Below are 18,665 nucleotides of genomic sequence, written 5' to 3'. Positions count from 1 at the left end.
CACCTCTCCACCAGCTTTGCATGAATCGTAATACAAGTTACAAAATGTAATGTTCTCTTTACAATACGTAAACTTTTGTACCACTTGAACAAAGAAGTGAGTACAAGTAGTTTTAGACTATTTACCGGACTGTCACTTTCGGATATGTTCACAAAATCCGTAAATCAATGTTTATGTCGTTCTATCAATTTTTTTCCAGTATCGTTTAGAAGCTAGTAACCGTGGCAACTGGGGAGGCATATGGGAAGCAAACAAAGCGACAACTTTAACTGGGTACACGCCTCAATCGAGTATATTACAAGAGCGGTTTGGTACCTGGACAACGTCCAGCACGAGCATAGAGAACGTTACACCATGGATTGTAGATGACGAGAACAACACAGTCTTGCTGTCGACATCGTCACTTCTGAGTAACGCCAATTGGGGCACTCTTGTCTGTTCAAACTGCAGTCAAAGTCCGTCGCCATGGATAAAGGGATCACAAGAAAGTCCAGGGGCTATTTGGTATTGGGTGAAAGAGACACGAAACGAAAGTGACCGATTTGAAGGTGAATGTTTTCATCACTTTTATTTTATTTTAAAGTACCAATTTACAATGTATTTGGTGAATTCTATGTCCATTTTAAGTTTTGGAGTGTTTACTTATTCACACTATTTATCATTTAACGGGGAAAAAGTGTTATAATTATTCCACATTAATACGGTTTACATAATTTCACAGGCGATAATCTAGCAAAGAGTAAATTAGCCAATCAAAGCAGTACATATAATAGTAATACAACAGCTAACAAAGCAGTAGATGGCATTACTACAACTTCATGGGATGTCAACTCCTGCAGTAGAAGTCTGGTTGAATGGGAGCCATGGTGGATAGTCGATTTAGGTGATTCCTTTGACGTCACACGTGTTGTCATCACATTACCAGCTGATTTACATGGTAAGATTACTCTTAAAATGTATTGACATATTAGAAGGGTAGTGTCTTGAAATTTAATTAATATGGTCATATAGATATATTTTATTTTGCCAACAAGTTTCTAATTAAATCGTATTCTAATTAAACTATCGAATTCGAACACTTCTTTTAATTAAAATGTACCTATATGTACGCACAAAATGTTTTTGTTTGTAACATAATTTGACCTGTTTGAAGCTGTTGTTTTGCGTGAATTGTGGTTTTCAATGAACCCTGTAATGATTACCCTTATTTTAAACAGATTTTTAGGACATGCGTGTTCTTAATATAAGTCTTGACTGTCTTGAATTGCAGGTGAGAACTTGAATGGAATAGAAGTTCGTGTAGGAAATGACCCAACTATAAAAAGTAACGAACAGTGTGGCGATGTTTTAACATTGATGGAAAGTAATACCACAGTTGATGTGTATTGTGATGGCGCCATCGACGCCCAGTATGTTAGTCTTCAAGTTATCAACGCATCAACTTCACTACAGCTCTGTGAAGTAGAGGTGTACCATGGTAAGTGATTTCGAAATGACTGTTTACAATCGTGAATCACACAAAGTTAAAATATCTTTATCAGTACGTCATTTAGAAATGTTGGAAGACTTGATATTCTAAGGAATTAAGATGAACCTAATTAAACATAAAAAAGTTGATGAACTGACGAATATCAACTATGTGTACCAGGGCATGCCAAGTCCTTGCCCCCCCCCCCCACACACACACACACACGCGCGCGCGCGGAAATACCCAAAGAGACAATGTAAACATACGCACGAGAGAAACATTTCCATACTTTTTCCTTCCTCTTGAGTGACAATAAAGACCCTTAGAGGTAATTTAGTATTTTCAAAGTAATTTTGTTAATTTACCATGTCTGGTATTATCTATACAGATTACAACTGTACATCCATTGACGTCACAGACAATATAAAACGCCAGTGTGATTCTAAACATAGTTGTATTGTAGCTGTTGAAGAAGCTGCACTTGGAAGTATACCATGTGGTGAGGATCAACCAAGATCTTTGGATGTCGACTTCATATGCACTGGTATGTTCTTCGATGCCATAAACTCAATACCCTTGTCTTGATTAAACCAAGATATTATCTCTTTCCATTTCAAACCCATTTAGTTCATTCTTGCATATTTTCACAAAATGTTTTGTACTAGCTGCACCTGGAACATTCTTTGAAACCGATTTGTTAAATGTAATGACTTAATTGCAATCACATGTGGTTAAACATATTTATGTAGCAGTACACAGTATAGTGTGATATATACAATGAAATTGATGGTGTCCGCACCCAAAAGTCAGCGCCTCAATGAATCATGATTTGTACTTATTACTATACTACCTATAGATAAAATAAACCAGTAATTGCCATGTACAGCGTCTGATTATTGGGACAGCTTTCAGTGAAGACATTGTTTGTTGTCTGATCGAAAAATTAACGCCATATTTACACCAAATGTAGATTTTACGTTAGCCTTGAGATTACTCCAGTAAAGAAAGGAAGTGTAGAGTACGAACAGTGGCCCCTGGCAGTAAAGTCATTAAGAATAAACCGATTCCGCAGACGAACAACAAACAGTTAACTTGGAAAATAGAACTTTTTTTGAATGACGAATTCAGTAGGATACGAAAGAAAACATTACTTATGTGTCCCTAAACACCTTGTTGTTTCTACAGACAAGGTATCTTCCTCTACAACATTTGAGCTCTATGCATGTGAGGAGTTTGAACACGTTTTGTCATTTGGCTGCAATGAAGATGACTACATAAGTATTATCAGTGCTAACTATGGTCGAACGAACAGTACAGTATGTTTAGGTGGTAGTCTAGACTCGTTAAACACCACATGTATCAATGCTGATACTTTGTCTCTTGTCAAGGAATACTGCGATGGAAAAAGACACTGTACTATTCAGGTTTGTCAACGTTATACTGCTATAATGAAATGTTTTGCATTGTTTGAATCAATACCGCTCAATACAAACCATACAGTTATGTATGTATGTATGTATGTATGTATGTATGTATGTATGTATGTATGTATGTACATGTATGTATGTATGTATGTATGTATGTATGTATGTATGTATGTATGTATGTATGTATGTATGTATGTATGTAATACATGTATGTATGTATGTATGGATGGATGTATGTATGTGTATGTGTGTGTGTATGTATGTATGTATGTATGTATGTATGTATGTATGTATGTATGTATGTATGTATGTATGTATGTATGTAATACATGTATGTATGTATGTATGTATGTATGTATGTATGTATGTATGTAATGTATGTAAGTATGTATGTATGTATGTATGTATGTATGTATGTATGTAATATATTTAACAATAATTATATCTATATAGGTTGATGACAATATACTTGGCGGGGATCCCTGTCCAGATGTTTCCAAATATCTACAGGTTGCCTTTGAGTGTACTGGTATGTACTAAACTGATTTAAAGTTTGCTAGTTTTGGGGATTTTTCAGAAAATATCATAAAGACAGGATGACTGAATGTCAATCTTATCTTTGGTATAGGAAATAATTAAGAAAACGTTGATATAGTTTCTGGTTTGTGTTTTCGAAGTATTCATTGCAACATCACCCATCGCACTTGTCGCACATTTTATTAGAAGCGTAATATTTTCAAATTTAATTAATACAGTTTGTTTTTAGATACACTGTAGTCTGCAAGTGTGTTTTAATTAAATTCTATTCTCCCAACTAGTGTTTAATTATATCCTATTGTACTGACCAACTTTAATCAAACTATTTGAACATTTCTTGTAATTAAAATAAAATATACACATGTGCAATCTTATCGTTAACATTGTATATGAAACAACAATTGTCGCTGGTTTGTGTTTGGTGAAGTGTTCAGTAAAACATCAGCCTCGTAACGTTGTGTAACAATAATGGATGTTCGCTGATTGTCCTTTCTAGATATTCGACCAAGTGGTGATTTGAGTCTGTATACGTGTGAGGATCAAGATGATTTAAAGATATCATGTCCTGACAATTATTTCATAAGAATCGTTGATGCCAACTACGGTAGAACAGAAGGTATGTACATTTTTGAAAATCTAAATAGTTATGATAAGAAATGCACTGATTATTACTATAGATGCATCTGACATGATCACAATCGGGTCCTTGAGTATACATATTATTGTTACATTTGTTATATTACAAGGTTACTTACATTCACAGCACACAAGTACGTTTTAGCATAGCCCAAATAAACTATGACGTCAAGTGCACACCCCAAAACAATACAGCAAGTGTTGCTTTCTGTCTATCATGACGTGATGAAAATGGACTAAATGAGAATGGAGTAGGGTAATAATTCAATTATGATCATTAACTTTGTATGTGGGTGGCGATTTTAACAAGAAATGTTTGTTTTTTATGATCTCCACTGCCATAATTGAAATAGTTAAAACACCAATGAGTTGACGTTGAATCACGATGTGTCTGGTTCTAAAATACCGACAATGTAACGTTTCTTAGTATAAATCTTTTATTTTTTTCAGAGAACACACACTGTGCCTCTCGATCTGGAATCACAGGAATGACATCAAACACTGACTGTGTTGTGAACCAAGTTCTGCCCATTGTAAAGAATTTATGTAACAACAACACACAATGCACGTTACCCAATGATTGGTCTTACTATACAGATGATGAACCATGTCAAGGTACATACAAGTACCTGGAAGTTTCATATATATGTTTAAGTAAGTGTCATAATATGTATTTGAAGTTCAAAATCACGCCAGGTAGTTTTCCAACATTGAATATAGTATCCTAAATATTTCAGATGGAGTCGTATGTACAGGTAAGCATGTCATTGATACCAAGAGTTGTCTTAGTTATGGTTTAGTTGGAAAGGCACATGTGGTAAAAAAAACAGTTGAAAAAAAGGAGAAGAACATGATTTCCTTTTCGATAAAATTACTTGCATCTCTATTAAAGAAAGAGTTCGCAGTCACTCGGTAGTAAGTCTTCACGCGAATAGGAACAATACTTTTAGTCATAGGGCACACGTTATTGTACGAAATGCTGCTACTATTACTAATAACCACCATTATTGAGTAATCCGCTGTACATCTTACATGAATTTTATACCGTTCCCTTTTCGCAGTTGGAATTCACGACCTCTCTCCTGGTTATTACTCCGTTTTCGTAAATCCACGCCAGTCAGATTATGCACTGCACAACCACGTGATTGGGTCGTCCATGGAACGCAACTGGTTGCAATGTACGTCACGGTGTATGACAACGTCTGGATGTGTGTCTGTTAATATGAAGAAAGTGACCAATGGTACGTATGTCTGTGAAATGAACAACATGGTAATTGCCGAGGATGAAGGCGACTTCGTTCACGAAGCAGACTTCGAGTACTATGAATTGGACACGTACTAATAGACACCGAAATTGTGTTATATGAATTAAATCATTGTCATATTATCGTATACGTAGGTTTTTTTAGACGTGTAATCAGTTGTGCTTATAGTGCATATTATACAAATAGCAGTCGGACATCTTTATTCGAGAATTAATTTTTAAAGTTTACAAGTCCTATATTGTTGAAACGTTGCATATATCAATAATATCATCAATATATATATATCAAGGTCTGTCAATTCACGTTTCGTTATGTTTTTGACCTGAAATAGACTAGAAACAAACCCACATACTTCTATAGTGGTCACATTGTATGATTTTCGGGTATTTTCACTGCTTTGGGAGACAGCTGACTGCATAACAATTTGCTAAGTCACATTTTGTTTCAAGTATATGATTGATGACTTTTGACATTCGTCATAGTGATACATGTATGTATACTATTTAGACGTTCATTATATTAAATTCACATGCCCTTATTGTTCCATCCATATCAATAAAATAATGTATTAAAACATCTGTGTTTACTATTCTATTACCAACATTTCATACATCATGTCCAACAAGAGTTTTCCCACCCGAAAAATACTGTTTTGTGTGTTGTGTTCATCTCTGCTTTGCTATGTTATATTTTGTTTGTTATATACAGTTAATTCGACAAGCATTCCTAGGATTGATTTTGTAACTTGTGGAACAACTTTGTCGGTCGGGACAACAATCTGTTATGTTCTCAAATCTTGCTGCCAAAACACCTTTCAGCAAATATTGGTACATATGGCGACAATAGCTCTGTTTCACAACTGTGGAAGGTCATATCTACAGCTAAGAAATTATATTTCTTTTGATCAAATTACCTATGCAAATTAGCCAGTTTTGAGGCACACATTCCAAGGTTTTGATACATCAAGATATGTATAACTACTAATACAGGGAAAAATTACACAAGTGCAAATTGGCTAAATCTCACACAAAACCTTTCGGCTCAGTGGTCATGTTTCACCTCAGACATCCAACACATTGAGATACGTTTTATAAATTTTCAGACATCTGAACACACATATTTGACATACGGAAATATTTGGTGAAAAAAATAGAAACAATCACCAGCCATACTACGTCATGTGCCTTATCTTCGTCTTAAGCATTATCATGTATCGGTTATCCAATAATGACCTTGGGGAATATCATATTTTTCTAGCCACATAAAATGGTGGATCTTATTTTATTCTTATCTTTGGCTAAATTGAAACTTACATAACCTTTTGAAATATGATTGCTACAGGTTTCCTTGGAAATACAATAAAAATTCGATATTTGAAAAAGGATAATTCGATTCCTAACTGGTAACTGAACCAGATTCAATTTATGTCAAATAAATTGCATCGTATTGTTTAAGTATTGCACCTTTCTTTCAATATGAAAAACTGTCTACATTATATCTCTGAATTGTGTATTGTTTATAACAAACAATGCATAGGACTGTAATTGTAGGAATGTACAACATAGTGGGGAAATGATGTCTCACAATTCTTAATTTCATAATTAAATTCGTTTCCTGAAGTTTAAAGCAATTCTTGATAACATCTCAAGTAAACTGCATCTAGTTATTGCATCTATCATTTCATATTGAAAAAGGTTGACACGCCATTTATAAGATGTGTATCCTTTGAACCAAAAACACATGAGTTATAAGCATATGAATACAATATAACGGTGTAGTATTCAAAGATGTCTCACACTTTTACAATATACTCAAAGGATACTCTGCTTATGGTATATTGATGTGCATTTAGGTTCTAAGGTGTTTGGTCATTAAGATCATCATGTGAATCCAATCCATATAACATACAACAATATTGCATATTTGTAAGTTAATAAAAAAATCAACTATCTCTTACTGTATAAAAGTACAAAAGGAATCCACTTGTAATTATACTGTGTATAATAACTCAAATATCATTAATACCTATTTCTGAGGTTTGGAAGTAAAATATTACTTTTAAAATATGGCACAGAAGTTTGAAGAATTGAAAAAGTTGCATTTCCACAACCTTTGCATCTTATGTATACCATACACGATAGGTATTTCTATGAAGATTGTATGACAATTGGCAGGTGGACTTTCTTTTCTAATTTAGCAATAACAGTGTAGAAAGACAAGAATTAGATTTCAAAAAGTAAGTGGTCTTTTGTCAAGAACGTCACAAAACTTTGTGATGCAATAACACATCTTGTGATACAGTTCTTGACTTGGTAACACTTCTCTATTGATGGCCAAGTTAAACCCTGGAATATATCATTCTGTGTATTAAATATTCAACAGAAAATGTCTATGCTGGAGTAGGGCAAGATCCTGTTATGATTGACAAACTCATTTACATTTAACTTTGCAGTTTGACTCCAAAGTGCAAATGTGAACATGATGTCCATGAACTTAATGATTAAATTGCACTCTCCTGCTCATGTCAAATTGGCATTTGGACAAGATATGGAAAAACATACTGCTGGTATATCGTATATGAACACATCTTGAAAGTCAGCAGTTTGAAGTTCCTTTTAGGGTCGATTAAATTGTTGCTGGATAGATTGATAATGAAGTAATTCTTCTGATGATACTGATGGTGTCAAATACTTCAAGGCAGTCAGAAAATCATCTGCCTCAACTGATATACTGTCTGGTGAGCCTGGATTCTCTTCTGAAACAATATAGCAATATTATTTTATGTCAAAATAATATATCAATAATATCCTAATGTTTGATGCATAGTACTTTTTAGTGCTTTCAGATATGTGTAATTTATTTTATCATTTTGATGACTTTATTTCAAACTAAACTGGGCTGAAAAAAAGGGAATAATATTAATTTCTTTTGGCAGTTTTAGATTTACTGTTTCAAATTTGGTAAAATAAACACCACTGTGTATTCCATCAAACTGTTCCTAAATAATTGCTGTTTGACATTTTGAAAATACAGTTATATGGTATGGCTATTGCACAAGATAAAACATACTTAAAATACTCCAAGGAAATTGCATGAATGCATTCCAAACAATGGTTAAAATTGAAACAAAATGATGCACAAATATTAAATGTGACAAAACCCGGAAAATGTTAAGTGATTAGAAGAAAACTGTCAGACCTAGAACAAAGGTTGGTATTTCATCACAAGACTTCACCCACCTTGCTCTAAAGCTGTTATTTTCCTCTTGACTGCATTAAGCATAGCATCAGCACACAGTGAATAAAAGTCAGCACCAGTTAAATTCATTGGACATTTCTCTACTATGTCTTCCAAGTCACAGTTATCAGAAAGCTGAAACCTGTATATAGAACAAAATACTGGCAATCAGCAACAACACAAATGCATCTTTACACACACTGAATAAGAAATGTATGCAAAACATCTTATTTTGTGAATCTGTGATTGATTTGTAATAGTCCATAGCAGGTGGACATTTTTCTGTATTTAAGATATTCTGTCTGTGAAAGGATCAATGTTGCAAGTGATTTAAAAAAAAAAATTTTGTATAATTGATTTTCTATGTCAACTTACTTTCTTGTAAGGGCTTTGATGATCTTCAGCTGTGACTTCTTATCAGCACTGACACCCAAGTACAGTAGTTTATCAAACCTGTTAATTGTAAAATAGGTATCAATTATCAGAATATGAAAATTCATAGCGAGAATTAGTATATTGCTTGCTTCCAGTATAGGTATAGAAATGTCAACTATCATGTAAATGTAAATAAGGCTAATTATACTATTTTGTTCAAAATTTTGGCATTTCTACCCATACCATCAAAAACTCTTTAGCTGTTCTTCAACTATCATGTTCATAAACAGACAGCTGAGAGAGTCAAACGGATAGACAGAGACAAAATTTAAACAGTATTTTTTCGATTTTTACAGAAGGCAATAAATTGTAGAGAAGCTGGTATTGAAATTGGAAATTCCAAGATGAAATGCAGCCTGCTAGGGCTAAGTGCACTATTATCATACAGCATATATGAAGGCAACTGTTTTTATATATCAAATCCTACCTGCCAGGTCTAAGCAATGCAGGATCTAGTAAGTCAGGTCTATTGGTGGCACCAATCACAAACACATCACTAGCTTTATGAAGTCCATCCAACTCTGCCAATAACTGAGACACAACTCTGTCAACAGAAAAAAACAATTATAGCAAACATTAACATGGATGCGACATGATATTGTGGTAAATTTGATCTAAGATGGCTTGTGTCACTTAGACAAACAACTCAAGATGAGAAGGTATTGTATCACATGATATAAGACATCATCATACATTTGCATGTATACTGGAGAATTGTACACTACCATGTACATGTATTCAGGCAATGTTTTACTTTTATACCTGCTAGCCTTACCATCCTATACATGATATTTACCTGTCCATAACTCCACCAGAGTCACCACTTCTTCCTCGGTTAGGTGCCAGTGAGTCCAATTCATCAAAGAAGATAACACATGGTCTAGCACTGCGAGCTCTGTGAAAGACTACAAAGAGAGAGGTGCACATGAGCATGTAAATTATCCACTATTAGTATTGATATGCTTTCTGAAAAGAGGCAACAATATTCCATTAGGTCAAGTGGTATAACTATTCTTTTCACTATAACGGTTTAACTTTTAAACTCACTGAGATGAGGATAATACAATAAGGTGGTACTTGTAAATTCTTATAAGTATCTTCATCTAAGTCAAAGTTCCTCCTCTCTTTATACATGTTCTTCAGTGCACATATGACAGACAATACAATGAACATGTAAAGTAGAACTCTTTCAATTTCATTTACTGGCCAGGACTACTTTTTTTTTATACAGCTTACTTGTACCTAAAAATCAAACACACTCATAAAAACAAAGATTGCAAAGTGGGGGTCGCATTTAATTGACCCATATTTTCTTACCTTCCCTGACGTTTTCTTCACTCTGACCTACATACATGTTTATCAGCTCAGGGCCCTTCACACTGAAATAAAAGATTGAAAAATTACCATTATGCATCTGTAGATATTCTTCAGGGAAGTGATGTATCATGTTTATGCTTGACTTAAATGTATTATTATTATCCTGAGGAAGACCTGAGGACTCAAGCATTTTGGCAAAGTGTGATCTTACTTGTAGTAGGCAGTATCAATATAAAACATAAACTCTAGAATGATCACCTGCATTGCCTCATAATAACACAACAAGTAACGCTGAAGTAAAGCACTTTCTCTATGTGCTACATTCATTTATAGCATTCATATCAACTGTAAAAGTATACTATTTCGATTGGTTTATTTACAAGTCTAGCATGTGACCATTCAATTAGCAAATGAAACAGTATACTTTTACACTTGATATGGATGCTACAAACGATTGTAGTACATACAGAAAATGCTTTACTTTGGTGCTATGTAGTTTTTATATTTTATATTTGAAATAACTGTTGGATACCAAAACACACACTGTGGGTATTATAAATAATTTCACATATTTCAAATTATATTTGACAACTCACCTGAGGAAGTTCAGGGAGCATTCTGTAGCCACAGCTTTGGCTAACAAAGTCTTCCCAGTACCAGGTGGTCCATAGAGTAATACACCTAGAAAACATCAACCCAAACATGTAAAGTGATACAGTTCTTACAATATGTCCTTGATTATGGAGAGTTTTTTTGAAATTCTACTAATCCACTTAATTGGTGCAAAAAGAAATTGTTAATGTTTTTAAAGTGTGATTGTATACAGTAACTACTCAACCATACCTGATCTTCTGAGTCCAGTGGCCAGTAACTCAGGGTGCTGTAGAGGGAGCTGTATAGTATCTAATATTTCACTTTTGACATCAGCTAATCCTCCGACATCTTCCCATGTTATATTAGGTACCTAGTTAAATGTACAATATAGATACATGTAGTTATAGTCAATAAGAGGCCATGGACTAAGTATTATAGTCAGTATCAATTCAGATAAAGGCCCACACTTGTTCATTTACTAGGCTCTGGGTATCACGATCGATATACCCAAGCATGAGTGTTTCAATTTCAAAGTCCCTAATCTAGAAGTCTAAATCATACCTCATTTTCTCAATGGAAAAAATGAGTGTAAGATATGTGCTGGAAAGACTTGTTTTGAGTCCCTAACCTGTTGTTCCTTAACCTTATAAATCAAATCATGTTGTATATTATATCAGTCATACTAAATTACCTTTTAACCTGATATATAAATAGTGTTGTTAATGCTTTACCCACTTGCCGCTATTACCCCTTATCTCATATTTTGTGCTTTTCGATTTTTTTATCTAATTTTCTTTCCTGGCAATTTAACCATCAAAGGAAACCTATGAGAATTTCATCAAGATATCGTGGTTCTTGTTTTTGAACCATAACCACTAATAAGTAATCTAATTCAAAATTTCTCTATCTCCTTGAAAATGTCATGTATTCAGAAGTACACTTCCTAATGTAAGACTTTGAAACATATTTTATTACTGAAATTTACTGATCACAATACCAGAAGTCTCATTACATGAATACTACTGTACAAGAGATAAATAAATGAATTCACCTTAGGTGCTCCAATCACATCAGAATGAGCTGACTGTAAATGATCCAATGCCATATCAAAATCTTTCATTTGCATTTGTACACCTGCACTGCATAGATCCTTCTCTTCTTGAAGGGACAATCGACTACCTATAGAACTAAATAGTATAAAAAATTATCATCAGTCAAGCTTTCTGTGTCAATCAATATGATGGAAAAGATTTTTCTCCATGAGTATACTTAAATGTGTTAAAAGAAATTATCTAATTTAAATGAAAGTCATGTCAATGAGAGGGATAAGAAGGGAGTTTCACATTCACTTACCAAGACTGTACAACTCTTCTATAAGCTGATCTATTAGTAGTTGCTATAAGAGCATGGAGGTCTCCTAATACCATTCCCTGAAAACGAATGACATTACTTTGTTTATGTTAGCTTAGAAATTTGAGATATCCATGCAAAATTGATATATATATACATGTATAACATATACAAGAATATGTTTATGACAGTATAATTGATTGCAATAAGACTAGCAAACAACTAGTAACTCACAAACTATTGTACACTGAAAGAGTATCATCAACATCTTGTAGACAGTGAAATAGACTGATCAAACACTTACAGCTGTTTTCTTGGCTGCATGCTGTAAACTGACATCTCTGGCTAAAGGTATATCTCTACATAGAGATTCTAGTATCTCAAGTCTCTCTTCTTCGGATGGTACCTACAATAGAATGCAATGTATTGATATTATCTGTAAAGACTCCAAAGAATATGTATTGAGATATCATATCTACAGAACAACTTTAATGGTTATATAGGTGTTGGTAAATACTGAATGTTATGTATAGATACAAACAAGGACAAAATAAATCCTAGAATAATGTTGATCCCAGTGTGTCAGTAATGAACGTGTTTGGCAAAGAGCAAAAAGTGACAGGATTATGATAACAAGTCTCAGAATAGAAAGACAGCACCTATGACAGTGTACACAAAAATACAGAACACAAAAACAAGAAAAAAAATAATGAAATAATCCACGTTTAGGTCAAAAATGAGATTTATAAAGTTATTTTCAAACTTAGCTTACCTCCATAGTGAAATGATTCAGAAAACAGCTATGAATATCAGCACTGATATCTTTTGGAGTGTTGGTTGTTGCTATGACTACAAGGGGCCACAAACTGTCTTGCTTGGTAAATGATGAAATGATCTGTGCTAAACTGCTTGCGACTCTAGTGTCTGATCAAAGAGATAACGAAATTGTCAAAAGATTATTAAAAAGTAAAGCTACAATACATGATGGTTCACATTATGTCCAAAAATATTTCACATTATTTCGCCTTGCATTTAATTCATACTATGTGTTTTGTAGACAGTATGAACTAGCAAATGCATCCAACCTCAAGTAGGCATGCAAACTATACAGTCATTTTGTATGATGAAGTTCTACAAAATCCATATTGAGGTCTTACAAGTTTATAATAGGACACTGTAAGAATTATGAAAATGTGAATTTGGCAATTATTTAAAAAATAATAATAATAATGAAGTGAATATTTCAAAATAGTAATTGGTTAAACATTGGCAAAATCCTGAAAGTTAACAAATAGGACATTTTCAAGCATCTTAAATTGCGACTAGATATTGAAACTCATGGAGAATGTTATCTCTTCATACTCCTGCTAAACAGCACAACTCTAAAGGTATGAAATCTATTACACAAAGCCTACGAAGTTACCTTCTCCAGTACCATCTTTATCCTTGGATAAGACATCAATATTCCTGAGATGTAACATACATGGGGTATGTAAACTAGCTGTGAATCAATATACACAATATACAGTATAAAACAAACAAGACAGTGTCAATTTCGATCACAGAAAAGTAAAAGCTCATCCAATATGGCTATTCATTATAATCATAAATTAATTATACATCCATTGTTTATCAAGGAAGTACTTAGTAAATCTCATTTTCAATGCTGACAATGAAGCAGTGCATGCACTAGAGACTCAAACTCAAGTTCTTGTATTAGTGTTATGTTATTTATTACCAAATGACTAAATCATATCAGTCTTTTGATTGGAACCAACTTATAAATTTATCAGCTATATGTTTTTACTCAACTAGTTTTTAATCCTTTTCTACCACACACCTTCAATAGGCAATTTCTACTACTGAGCTATGCTTTTGTATGCACCAAATGACTGCAAAACAATTGAATTGATTCTTGGCGATGAGAGAAACAAGGCATCACAAAATTCTGACATTATATGTATAAATCCATTGGCAGAAAGACATTACAGTTTGCTCAAAGGAAAATTCTTAATCAAATAATATTCATTTGCACCCAACTGAGGACATACATGTACATGTATAATGACTATTCATTTGATGTAAGAGAATTACAAAATGTAAAATCCACATGACTGTTTAATCTAAGGGTACACACCTCATAATCAGCACTGATAGTGATACACAATGAACACTTACCTTTGTGGAATGTATTCTTAATTTTGGCTTCAGTGGCAGCAGATGTGTCACCACACAGGTCATGGCAGTTCATAGACATTATATGTAAATTAAGACATCTACTGACTGCTTTGACAACTGTGGTCTTGCCACTTCCAGTTGGTCCACTTACCAGTATACATGGCAGTATGTTATGAAAGCCAAACCTATGTACAATATGGAAATCACAATATACTAATATCAGATCTATGGATAGACAAGATCAGTTGTTTGAAATGTGTATACATACTATTATACCATACATGAGCCAAGTTGAACAAAAAATATGGAATATATATTCTGGTCGTTCTACGTCATGACAATGCCCATCTATGTCACGACAATGTGTACCTATATCACTGGTTCTGCTTGTTCAAAATATGTCAAAACATTCATAATTGTCATTACTTTTTCTTTGATATTACTGGCGCTGGTATAATAATTATGTTATTCTCCAATATTTTTCTTCATTCAGCCGGAAAATACTCATGAGCTACATGTAAGGGTTGTCACTACTCGTCTAGTGACTTGTAGTGACAAAGGCCTCTTAGGTCACTCATATTTTCCTTGGCTGAACAAGAAAAATATTGGGGGAAATATCATCTAATTAGAGTGAATCAGAAGCTTTTTGCCACTGGTAATAGACTATTTGTACCATTGACGTATCATGAATACTGATGTTTTGAAGTTTAGCAGAATAACAATTTGTCACATGTAGGCATCAATTTACAATTTTCATGTATTATGATCAATCAAACCTTAGTTAAAATGCTGCTACAATAAATACAGTACTAGTGAATCTTCAAACTAAGTAAGTATTATCATTATTTCTGTATTTTAAATGTATGTGCAATATTAAGCTCACCTTGGTTGTAGGAATGTCATCAAGTATGCTTCTATTTTGCTGACATATTCATAGAGACCAGCTGGTACTGGAGATTTCCATATTGGATCTAGACTACTGCTATGGTAGGCATCCATTGTGACTGGAATGAAGCTGTTAACTGCTGGCTCCTGGATGAATGAACAGGGAAATTATGAAATTGTAGATTTTCTCCGAAAAAAATAATTCTGATCAACAGTTGTATTGTTGGGAAATAACAATCGTCTACGGCTATTTGAAGATTTGAAAGTCGAGATTTGGTCCACTTTCTCTCTTCTTCTTGACAATATGTGTCTTGTTGAGAAAAGTCATTTCATATGATAAGTGTAAAGGTTTCATATTTTTTATTTCTATATACAATAGGTTATATTTTGTAGTAAGCATGTTTTATCTCGTTAGTAAACAGAAAGTAAATATCATTGCCACTTGTCAGCAAGGAAGCATTATAGACTTGTTGTCCCCTATAAATTGTGTACCTCTCATAAGATCATGTTTGCTCTTCCCCGTTGGGGTTTTCTTGTGTATTTAGTTTTCCTCTATGTAAGCCATCAGGCTTGTTTATATTCTGCATAAATTGAAATAGCTCGACCCTATCACATCTCTTCTCTTCTGCAATCCCACATTGTTGGGTGGGCTAATGTACACCTACTTGATAGACTGCTGTGTGTTCCACATCAGCTCTGTACACTGTGTTATGTTCTACTATAGGTTCCAGCTTCACGACTTTGTAATAGACACAGTCAGATTGTGCAGTTGTGAGTGGATTTTCAGTCAGGTCAGAGATCATATCACTACTTCCCTTTGGGTTGACACAGATCACATCATCAGTTCTTACTAGTCTGTGAAAATATAATGAGACATGCATAATAATTTGCACTCAAACTTCATGACACATTTGCATATTTCTCATTGATAGAATGGCTGGTTCAGAGTCTGCATGATGTCTGTTTGAGTCTCTCTTCTTCCATTGTTTTCTGAATGTTAGTGCTGTTGCCATTGTCATCAATCTGATTAAAATCTGATGAAGAAAAGGCTCGATTTAAATCACTTCTTGCATTTCACATTTATTGTGTCCGTCCTTTATATTCTATTTTTATTTACACATCAAAAGAAATATGGTAAATAAAGAAAAATTGAGATGTCTCCTTGGATTTTCGTCTGATAGCATTTTCAGTCTCCTTATGAAAGTTACCTATGCTAAAACTGTTTTAATTAATAATTAGTTCCTATTGTTTCATATAACATACCTGGTGATGGAGAAGTATTTCTTGAGAGCTGTGTCAAATTTACCATGCATGGAATATGATGGTGATTTGACCAATGCAATATGTAGTGATTTGGCAAAAGGCAAGACTGTATTGCAATCCAGTGGAGATGATGGCCTAATACCAGTACTCTATTGTGAAGAGAAATAAAAGTACAGCTATTTTGTTTGTCAATGTGTGTAAAACAGAATAACATGTTGACAAGCTACATGGGGAAACCTGTTGAAACTCTCTAAACGTTGTCTAAAAGTACACCTAGTAACCCTGGTAAGTTGATTACGGGACTCAGGTGAAATGTAGAATATATCCACTAATACAATGTATGCCTTTCCTAACATTGAATATAGTGTGTTCATCTTTAGTAAATCATTTCAGTATACATGTATTACCAAAAACAGTATTCACAAATACCAATCAATAGCTTTATGCAGTAATTGGTCTAATTGTGATTTTTGATTTAGGGAGCAAATACGTTTACAAATAACAAGTAAAGTTCCCCATACCTCAACAATTAGTTGACTATTAGGCTGTATAAGAGATGATGGATGATGTTGCATATTAAACCATAACAATGGTGACAAATATATTGAATCGTCTCTAAGTTGCATTTTTGTCTTATCTTTCTCATGCATTAAGGCATCTTCACTTTCATCCTTTTCTGCAACAACACACACGTTTGCAATATGCATCTTAGACATCTTGACAGTTGGTGGGGTGGGTGCATTCCCTTGGTCATCGATAGTAAACTTGACTTCAGGACTTGGATTTGGTGCTACTGACATGACCTGTGTTTCTTCCAAATGATCACTGTACATTTGCACTGTAATCCAACCTCCGTTGTAGCTGTTCAACTTCTGTAAGGTGGCAGCAGTTACGCCGACACAATTTAAGAGATCAACTTGTCCCATGTTATCTGTATGATATTGGCTCAGGATATCAAGGAAGTCATTGCACTGAGGAAGAACGATTGGTTTGAGACCAAGTCTGGTCTTTAAAAGTTTCGCCAAATGTCTGGCAGATTTCAACTTTGCTAGTGTCCTGGTAGCTTCAGCATTTTGAATTTGTCCATGCTGCAGAAGGGATGCCGTGAAATCTATTGTTTTCAAACAGGCTGCAAAGTCTGACAGAAGCAATGGTTCTTCAGTCTTGCAGAGATCAGTTGTCTCTGACTTACTGGTGATTGTCTTTTCATCATCAATGTTGTCATTTGCGATGGGCAACACCACTATAGATGTATGAACAGTGATAATACCTTGCAGCGTTGGTTGGCACTCTAACACAACCAAGTTGGAACATAGGTGGAAAACTTCATCATAGTCTCTTGTATCTTTTCCATTGGTCATGTTTGCTAGTGGCGTCAGGAGAACATCGCCCTCACGTGCCAATATTTTCTGTTTACAACTGCACACGAGCATGCCCGTACTAAACTCATGGCCTTTGGACCACAGGTAACTGGCCCTGGTCCTAGCTCCAAAGACAACCTTCTGCAGTGGAAACGTTCTAACAGGTCTAACCAACACAACTGCATCTGGATCTATTCTATAATGTGCATGGAAATATTTTGTGGTGTGCAAAACTACGTCCACATCACTGAACCCCGCAACTGATTTTATACATGTTGTCTCACCCAACTGCAAGCAGACGAAAAGTTCTGACGACTGCTGTCCCGTCACTTCCGGGTATTTTGGGCGGAGGATAGATACCACAGATCCATTTTCAACTTTCTCGCCAACTAACCATGTCGCGTGAGTCTGGTTTATGCCAACATATAGAGGATGGACTGGTTGGAAGTTGGAACAATTGCAAAATCTTGCCCAACCAGAACCGACACTCGCGACCCTGTTCGCCATGTTTTACTTCAGTAAGACTCCCTATCTTACTGACTTTAAGGTTAAAAAATTGTTCTACTAAATAGAGCATAATTTCGAATCAAAGACCGCAATTAGTAGCTCCGAGGAAATGACAATATACTCAGAATTACCGCTAAACTTTGAAAGATAAACAAACATGAAGGGGGGCTATCCCTTTACGCTTTGCTTTCGTTAAAAAATATCA

General features: G+C 34.5%; 1 protein-coding gene across 1 annotated transcript; it reads right to left on the bottom strand.

Annotated features, from left to right (window-relative positions):
* Positions 1–7,738: 7,738 nt before the first annotated feature.
* LOC144444438 (peroxisomal ATPase PEX6-like) lies at positions 7,739–18,460 on the bottom strand. Its single transcript, XM_078133853.1, has 18 exons — positions 17,114–18,460; positions 16,593–16,741; positions 15,995–16,184; positions 15,328–15,476; positions 14,445–14,629; positions 13,690–13,767; positions 13,039–13,190; positions 12,571–12,672; positions 12,270–12,346; positions 11,968–12,103; positions 11,166–11,286; positions 10,919–11,003; positions 10,323–10,384; positions 9,802–9,910; positions 9,433–9,549; positions 8,946–9,023; positions 8,573–8,712; positions 7,739–8,088 (listed from the first exon to the last, which is right to left on the bottom strand). The coding sequence occupies exons 1-18, from the start codon at positions 18,458–18,460 to the stop codon at positions 7,949–7,951; spliced, it is 3,417 nt and encodes a 1,138-aa protein (XP_077989979.1). The 3' UTR covers positions 7,739–7,948.
* Between the last annotated feature and the right edge of the window lie 205 nt (positions 18,461–18,665).

This window comes from Glandiceps talaboti, chromosome 2 (genome assembly GCF_964340395.1).
Source record: "Glandiceps talaboti chromosome 2, keGlaTala1.1, whole genome shotgun sequence".
NCBI lineage: Eukaryota > Metazoa > Hemichordata > Enteropneusta > Spengelidae > Glandiceps > Glandiceps talaboti.
The sequence above is the reverse complement of the archived record's forward strand: the minus strand, read 5'-3'. Positions and strand labels throughout refer to the sequence as shown.

Excerpts from the sequence above, each read along its gene's own strand:
- LOC144444438 (XM_078133853.1), bottom strand. The coding sequence starts at position 18,460 with ATGGCGAACAGGGTCGCGAGTGTCGGTTCTGGTTGGGCAAGATTTTGC. Across the intron at positions 16,185-16,592 it reads AAATACTTCTCCATCACCAG|ACTAGTAAGAACTGATGATG; the intron begins GTATGTTATATG and ends ATATTTTCACAG. Across the intron at positions 15,477-15,994 it reads AACACACAGCAGTCTATCAA|GAGCCAGCAGTTAACAGCTT; the intron begins GTAGGTGTACAT and ends TCATTCATCCAG.